Genomic DNA, 9174 nt, shown 5'->3' with positions numbered 1-9174 from the left:
GGTTCTTATTCATTTCTCTTTTGATACATTACTGTACAATTAACAGCGTCGTAGGCGTCGTAGAGAAAAATGTTCAATGTAACCAGCTGTGCGACAGAGCCAAAAAAATGGTGATGTGGTTTAGGTGTCCATTTCAGATAAAGCTAACATTTCATTCTGTTATTCCCAGCAGTATCATCATATTGTGGCTACTTTTACTTTAAAGTTAATCATCTGGCAGAAAGAAGCAAAGACAGTTTGTTGTCACACTTAACTTTCTTTTCCTTCTTTTTTTCAGAAAAAAAAACAAAATGAAAAAAAGGATCTTGTTCTGCTACACGACATCATACATCTACTAAATTTCTAATAAATAGTGTTTCCCACCAGTGTACCATTATGTACAAACACATCTTCCAAAGGTAAATATCTCTGATTGTGCTTCCAAAACCCACTTACGTGGGACAAAGAATGGTGCCAAAACATCTCTGACTTTCCCGTAGAGATGAAATAGTAGACATGGAAACCCATCAGGGCTCAGCTGATATTAACTTAGACTTTAACCTGTGTTTTCAACATTGCACGATGGTCAAAACTCCCACAGTCTGGGTTAGAGATCTTCTGGAGGGGTTAGGCAACTCTGTAACTAACAGTGCTGGCCACGCTCAAGCTTAAATAAAATACTGGAATACAATTTTTTACAGCAATCTTACAACTTCAGAACACTGATGTGGTGATTAAAATACAAGGCATAAAAGACCATGAGCATCACAATGTTTAAACATGGGAAAATCAGAATCTTTACATTTTTACATTCAATGAATCCATCTCCAAAAGAGCAACTGATTATATACAATTGTATATGTGAGCAAATGGTAAGATTAGAAACAAAATTGGTAAAAGGAGGAAGTGAGGGATTTACGCAGGTGTCAGTAAGTTGACAATTACTCCCTGTGTCTACTTTTTAATGTCCTATACTTAATGGATGGACATTACAAGGATGTGTGTGTCATTTGACAAATCTATTATATGTGATACAATTACCCAGTCTATGCTTTATTTTTGGTAATCTGGTGGATGACAGAATGAACCAATGGGAGATAAAGTCACACCATGCAGATTTGTCAAAACTTGCCCCAGATTGCAGCCCCCTGCATTTCCTAAAAGCTCTTTCCTCTCCTTTTTTCACATCTGTAGGTGAGATGAACACTTTCCAGCTGGTGACATAGCCGGTGGCATTTTCCCTCTTTTTTTTCTTTTCCACAAGGAGTGCATTTATTTGAAAGTCTATTTATTCTAACATCATGCTGATATACCTTAGAAATTCTCAATCAAGTGGAAATCTCAAGGGATGCTATGTGGCTATTTAACTTTCCTTTTGATTTATTTTCCAAAACAAGCACTAAGATTAAAAAGAAGGCAAGTAAATCTACATTTTGACTTAAAATACTAGTGACTTAGGTATACTCCAGCCTACCTCCCGATTATCATTCAAAATGTAAAAGTCAATAAACAATTTGGAAACTATGTTTGTTTTATCTAAGCAACTATGGCTAGTCTACCAGCTCTAAAATATACAGCATTGCCGTTTTCCTTTCAAATCAGTCAGCCTATTTTTATTTTGAAGTTTCTCGATTGTTATTTTATCACTGAAATTCAAATACTTCTACAAAACTCAATAAAAAGTGTAATGCGGGCTCTAATTACTTGGTACAACAGTTGTTTCATGAATATTCTGTTTATTGAAATGACAAATGCTCCTTTACTACTGGTGATGCCTATTTACTTGTGATTTTATCAAGATGATACTAAATCTGCCTCCCTCACCTTTCTCTGGAAATTTCACTAAACTAGTAGAAAACGCTCAAAACCCGTCTTGTGTGGTAAACCCACAGTACTTTGTACCCCCTTATAGGAGACACAATTCAGTATATCATCTGAATATTTTTCGACCTTTTTTGTTGTTACTTTGGATTTTCCTTATTCTTTTGCAAAGATCTACTTTGCTGCTTAAGTAAAAGGGTGGGCAGAATGGAAAGCAGTTATCTCCCAAAAGGTTATTCTTGGCTGTGCTAACGTTGTAGTAAAGCAAGTGCTTGGGAACAAACCAGGATCTCTGACCCAGCACAGCTGTGCTTTCCTGGGCTCTCATTCAACCAGGCTGCTCTGACCCCAGCACTATAGTCTTTGCTAACCATGAGTAGGCTGTATCTTATCTTCATACTCAGCTTTTTGAATAATTACATAATGTTCCATGATTTTTATGAAGTGTAATAATCCAAAAATGGTGGTTATCCCAGGAGCTCAATTTGGTATAATTTCTAACCAATGGTATACTTTGTACTATAAATATCAATCTTCCCCCTGTGTGGTATGTAAAGCATGCTTAGGACATAGCTTATATTCCTTCATGAATTCAAGGAAATAATATGTGAGATTTGCTCACCAAAATTAATTCAATGCAAATTTAAATGAATATAAAATGAAATTATCAAATGAAGTAACCAAACTGGTCAAGTCTTGAAATACAGAAAATTCAAGAGGAAAAGGTATCTGCCTCATTCATTGCTTCCTAACATCAAAATTTCTAGAACGGGGTCAAAATTGATTTTACTTCCTAACATCAAAATTTCTAGAACGGAGTCAAAGGATTCTAGTTAGGAGGGATGCTTAGTACCACGTGCCTGGGTTTAAGGACATTAGCAGCACCTGCGCAGCTGATCCTCCTGCACCTGCTGAGAGTGGGCCCTTTAGTGTCAACTTCCCTTGACAAGATATTTTCTGAGACTCAGAAAGGCGAAAATTGCTACTGGGGTGTAAGATTAATGGCTGGATGAACTGCACTGTCACGGACATCACAAAGTGTTTTTTAAAAAGTCCAAGGGGATTTAATGTCTCACATTCCCTGTTAGTGAACAATGAGTTAGCAGCTTTTGGACACCAGAGAGGAAAAGGGACGCAACTTTGTGTTCCATCTTGTTTTACTGCTTCCCCATTTGTCCTACGCATACTGTTACCCTCGGAACCATTCACTCCTATATGTTGCTAAAACACGATTAAAACTACAATCAGAACGGTAATACGTGTGCAAACACACGCACAACTCCGGCTCAAATCAGTTCCTGGGGATACTGCAAATGATACAATATATACACATTTATTACCTAATAAACTCTCGAAGAGCAACTAAACATAAATGTTATAACACAGAAAAATAAATATACACCCTGCACGGTCCTTTTTCTTCGTCAAGCAACATGTTTATACACTGGTTTCTATAACTTAACTCTGTGTAACAGCATTTTAAAATTACAAAAGAAGATAGCTCTGAAGAAATAATCTCATCACATTGCCCTTCCATACACTTACGTAGACAATTAAGACTTGAAGTAAACTTCAGTAAACTGCAGCTTTTGTTAGCCCACAAATGGCTATAAAACTTTTCCTTCAAGGAGACCCCTGGAAGTTTTGAAAGTGGCTTCTTAATTCAGTCTATACAGGTGCTATGTATCTATGTATTTCATGTACAAAATTCTGTCGGCATAGTGGGAAGCATTTTGTCTTTGTAAGATGATGTTTTACCCTGTGTTCTTTTTTCTTTTTTTAAGCAAGTTATATTTGCTTCATGAAAAATGAAGACATGGGGAAGAAGCTATGGAGATTTTAGTAAAACAATGATCACAAATTCTGTGGCTGAGACAGATGCTCTCCTAAGGTTTAGAAATCACTGTTCCCCTTTTCCCCCTTTTGGTTAAAAGAAATCTCAGGGCTGTTACAAGGTGCAGACTGGTTCACTTGAAGAAATGACATTAAGGTAAAGTTACAAGGGCACCACCCCAGTTACCAGCTGCGCCTTCATCTCCTGAAGGCTGTTGATGATCTTCTTCTGGTGACCAACAAGAGTCACTCCCAGCCGCCTCAAGTCCCTGCGTGAAGAAAGCACACGTTGGATGTCTGTATTGATTCACGGAGCAGCACACCTCACTATTTCACGCTGGCAAAGGAACACGTATCTTGCACAGACTAGTCAGATGACAGTCCCAATTTAAATTCACAGGGTCCAATTTTCAAGACAGGCTTTAGAATTGAACCTGAATATCTATTGGCAAAGAAATATTTATAACACAGAGTGATATTATACGTATTTGTCTCTGGCTGTGAACATCAGTAGTTTAGTAGTGAAAACACAGTTATGCACCTGCTTACCCACATTCGAGCAGAAAGGTACAATTTCATGGAAAAGTTTTGAAAATGTGGACCTATAATATTCACGAGCATTTTTATTTTTTTTTGCTAAAAGATGTAAGCATAAACTATACCTTTAAAATTGCACAGCTGTGCAGTTTAAAACCAAAGTCTCAACATGACTCATTCTAAAGAATCATTTTATAAAACAATTGCTTTAGGAAGTAATCATCTCTTCATTGTTCTTATAACAAAATTTTGTCATGTTTTACTTTGGATCCAAAGTATCAGAGCTTTTATCCTTTACTAAGTAATATCTAAGACACCGTTGGCGTTTATTTAGAGCATTCTGAGGATGACACGCTGGTGCAAAGTTTTTTCAACATTTTGTGCCTTTTTAAAAAACAAACTCATTCAAAAAAATACAAACATTTTGATTTCTAAACTAGCTTAAACAGAGCTTAAACAAGTCCCCAAGCTTTTGAAATGTTCCTTTATAGAATATTTAAGAATGCAGTTCCCCTAATATATATATATTTGTCAGATACGTTTGGCAATGATAAACATTAATTACAGGAAAAAGATGAGCATTAACCTTCAAGATTCTAAATGACAAAGATACTGACAATGTTAGATTTCTTTAGACAAAGACTTTATTGAACACATTATGCTAAAAGTGAAATATTTTTCTTGAGAACCGTTGCACTAAACATAAAAAGTTACAGGTGTCACTTAATAGACATCTCCTTCCTCTCTTCTGGGAAAATAGATAACCCTGTCATATAGATTTAAAACATTTCCTTTTATAGATGAGGAAACAGAACAGACTAAAATGAAGTAAATTACACTGAAGTCCATGTTCTTGATTTTCTCATTATTCTGAGTTATAATTTTTATAAAAGTGCTTCAAACTACAGGGCACAATTATTCACCCGTGGAAGGAAAACTCTGTTAAGGGTGTCACAAAACTTAGGAAAATTTAAAAGAAAGAACGTAAGTAAGGAAAGGATGAAACCGACTTCCTTGAGGCTACCCTGGCCAGATCTCTATTTCACAGCTGTTTCAGATACAGGCTAATTAATATTCCCTATGTCCACATACAACTTACCAATCATTAAGAATTGTATAGAAGTGGGTATGTGTGGATTTTCATTAGCAAACTTTGGCCCATATGCAGGAGAAAAAAAAATAAAGCTAAAACGTTAAATTTCTTAACCTGAAAACAATAAATCTCTAGGACAGAATTTAGTTTGAATGAGAAATGAAGCTTTCAACCTGTGGGGTTGGGATTGTACAGTTTCATCAGAAAATTCACGATGGCTATACTAACTAGGAATGAGTTCTTGAGAATAATCATTACAGTCTATTCCAAGCGAACTGAAAAAGAATTCATAGATTTCCCCTCAAACAACATGGACTTCGATCTACAAATTGAATTTGAAGCGTGTGTTTACTGTACTCCATTTCTTGGCTGTTTTGCCTAAAAAATATCAAATAAGTAATCTGACGGATCTTTATTTTTACTACCCCATTATCGTAAATGCAAATATAATTTAATTCTCTTGAAATGACTTGACGCCCCCAAAAACTCTACCTCAGTGCTTTAGAAGTACATTTATTTATTTATGTATTCATTCATTTATTTTAAGACAGAGTCTTACTATGTTGCCCTCGGTAGAGTGCTGTGGCATCACAGCTCACAGCAACCTCAAACTCTTGGGCTTAAGTGATTCTCTTGTCTCAGGCTCCCAAGTAGCTGGAACTACAGATGCCTGCAACAATGTCTTGCTATTTTTTTTTTTTTTTGTAGTTGTCGTTGTTTAGCAGGCCAGGGCCGTGTTCAAACACACCAGCCCTGGTACATGTAACCTGAGCCCTAAAACCACTGAGCTTGGAAATTTCAATTGTTGGTGATATCTCTGTCATGCTAAAGAGTGAAAGTTTTGAGGAATTACATTTGGTTTAGAATGTGAGTACAGAGTTTGTGTTTGTGGGAAAATCAAACCTGTACTTCTTCAGAACATACCTTACATGTAGATTTTAAATCAAAATGTGCTTGAGTTTTGCCAGTGAACTAAGTATAACATTTTATTTCAAGATCAATTTACTATCTGATTATCTCCTGAGATGCCTTCGTAAGGTAAGACCAGGCGAGCTCCCTTCCTCCCCTGTCTCTCTCTTTCATGGAGTTATAACGACATAGCATTGCATTTTACACACTGCCAGATATGACGTGTGTCTTTAATAGAATAATGTTGATTTTCTTTCAATCTCACCTGTCAGTTCTTAACCTGTCAAATCAATGCAGAGATAAGAAATAGCAAGATTATAATCCCTCCAATGTACCTATACCTTTATATAGTGGAAGTTCAGGTGAAAAAGGAAACGAGAAATAAAATTATTTATATTAAGTTTAAATTGTTCTCAGGAGCAAAGTAGGTTCTTTAAAAATAGCTTTCAATTTGCTCAATGGTGCCGCAAAAGGAAATTAAAGTGGTATTTAAATTTCCAATTAGCAAAGGTTAAATGACTTTGTTTCAATATTGATAAAGCATTAAAGGATATTCTTTTAAGTAGTTTAGTCTGATACATTTACTATTTCCAACAATTGCTATTTGACTACCTGAAACATGTATTACATGGTCTAAAAAGCAGTAATAATTACACAAAATTGATAGAAATAAAACAAAATATTTTACATTTTATGAAGAAATGGTTACTCTATTTACAAAGACTTTTGAAAAAAAAAAGGGAAATGGTAAAAGATAGGCTATTTTTTTCACTTTATTTTTATAAGCCGGACATGTTATTGACAAAGTTTTAACTGTGTTCCCTATATAAATATTATACTAACTTTATCACGACCTGTGTACTCATAAGCAATACCCAAGGCCAATTCTAACAGTGATAAACTATCTGTCAGCGTAGGTTTATGAATAAAAACATGAGACTAGGATTGCTACATAAAAAACAGTTTGATTTTGTTTACAAAAGTGATTCATTTTGCAAAAGCTGCTAATATAATGCATGGCCATTATTGGGTTGCATCCCAGTATTTTTTCAAATATTATTATGTGATATTAAACAATGGGACAACACTGATATTATGACACTAAAATGGTAGAATGAAGAACAGACCGTAATGAGAGGCATTTAGTGGATGCTGGAGCCAACTCCTGATTATCCAGGCTCAGATTCAGCCGTCTGGAGAAGACTCATTCCCTTGTCCCGTTTCCTTTCCGCCTCATAAGCCCTTTAGTCACCTCCTTGGTCCTAAGCCCCAACGCCAGCTGGACAGAAGGGAGCAGAGCGACCAATGAAAACTCACTAAACTTCAGGACTGAATGCTTTTTTCATCGTTGTATCTTGTGGTTGTAGGTTTGTCATTTTTGGTTAACCTAGGAGAATCCTAACAATCATTTATATAGATATTGCACAAGACAAACATTTACGTTTGGCCAGAGGAGATTTCACAGGGGTCTGTTAAAGGTTTCAACACAGGAGACGTTGTGAGGTCTGGACTTGGAGTTTTAGCTTCATTAAGAAACAGAGAGGATTTTAAAAGCTCTCACATGTACTTGGCGTGTACAATAGACCATGGGTAATGACTTTGTTGGTGACTTAGTGAATCTATTTAAATCAGCCTTTATAGATTTTGGCTCTAGGTTTAACAAAAACTCTCATTTTAGGCGTTTAAGACTCCATTCTATTAATTGGTACTCACAGGGACCTCTTCAGCATACACACAGTTGGGGTAATAACACATGTAAATTCCCTGGATTTTGTTCATTTTCTCAGTAATCAAGAATTGACAGCAACAGTCTGACCAGAAGCTGAAGAGTCGCCGTAACTTGGTCCTTAGCCAAAGTCTGGGCATTCAGTCTCCACCCGACGCTCTGCTGGCAGCAGCTCCCCACACTCCCCACGTGGTTGGCACCAGCACGGCCCAGTCCATGGTTCTTCCATCAGCACCACACACAGACCAGCAAGCTTCAGGCACAGACAACAGCAGACAGAAACTTGCGAGTGGAAAGGAGCCTGGACTAACAAGCTGCCTGTAACCCTCCTCCCCGCCCCTTCATTCCCTTTGCATATTTAGCCATCCGTACATGTATTGGCAAACAGTTCACAACAAAAACAAAGTTAAACCTTTATGAAGGAATTCTTAACCAAAATAAGTTTTGAAATATGCATTCTCTACTCTTCTTTTTCTAAACCCACTATTGAAAACAAATTTGATGTCATAAATTACCACACATTCTTTTGCATATTTGAACATTTGCTTTGAGTTGATTATAACAGTTCTTTGAAGCATTTATAACAGTTATCAATGTATTCCTTCATTCTCAGCCACCATTATTCTCTGGGAGTAACTCCAGGAATAACATTGCATTATAGGTTTCAGAAAATCAATACTCAGACACTGGATAAAGACTATGTGTGAAAAATCTTCCAGGTGTTTGAGAGTTTGTCTTTGCCTCTTGCTGAGAATCTGTGTCTCCTTTACTATTAGTCTTTGGTGATAACTTCTATTTATTTATTTCTCTAGGGTGAAGGGCAAGCAAAATGCATAGACGATCTTTATTTTTAACCAAAATAAACTCATGACTCTTCATTTTATGAGTTATTACATAATGTTTGGATAGACATGTTCCCGCAAACTAGAAAAAATATATGGTTAAAAACACAGTAAAGCAGAGGACATGTATTTAGAGTTACTAGATTTCTCTCAAGAAATCAGCTTTAGTAGAGTTAGGGTTTGCTGGCCCAACTCCTAGTAAGGAATGCTGCGTATGAATGGCGATGGGCCCCGGGAATTTGAAGCAACTGACAAAAGGAAACCAATATTCTCTGAGTGGAAAGATGCTGGTAGGTCTCCAAATTTTACCTGACTCTTGAGCTCAGAGGAAACGCATTAAAAGCAGAGTATCTGACAGAACACAGCAAGTACCGTGAGCTGGGGACGTGCCAGAGGCTTGAAGGGCCAGGAGGAAAACACGCAAAATACAGAGA

At 36.6% G+C, this 9174-nt stretch overlaps 1 protein-coding gene across 5 annotated transcripts in view; it reads right to left on the bottom strand.

The window, feature by feature from the left end:
• Window positions 1-2550: 2550 nt before the first annotated feature.
• Window positions 2551-9174, bottom strand: part of EPHA5 (EPH receptor A5) — a 306886-nt gene continuing 300262 nt past the window's right edge. For 3 of the 5 annotated variants that reach the window (XM_053607676.1, XM_053607674.1, XM_053607675.1), the window contains one exon: window positions 2551-3902. In XM_053607676.1, coding sequence (XP_053463651.1) covers window positions 3797-3902 — 106 coding nt within the window. In that variant the 3' untranslated portion in view covers window positions 2551-3796. The remainder of the gene's footprint in view (window positions 3903-9174) is intronic. The other 2 variants (XM_053607678.1, XM_053607679.1) reach the window with 1 other exon arrangement.

This window comes from Nycticebus coucang, chromosome 10 (assembly GCF_027406575.1).
Source record: "Nycticebus coucang isolate mNycCou1 chromosome 10, mNycCou1.pri, whole genome shotgun sequence".
NCBI lineage: Eukaryota > Metazoa > Chordata > Mammalia > Primates > Lorisidae > Nycticebus > Nycticebus coucang.
Note: the sequence above shows the minus strand (reverse complement) of the source record. Positions and strands in the feature narration are given on the sequence as shown.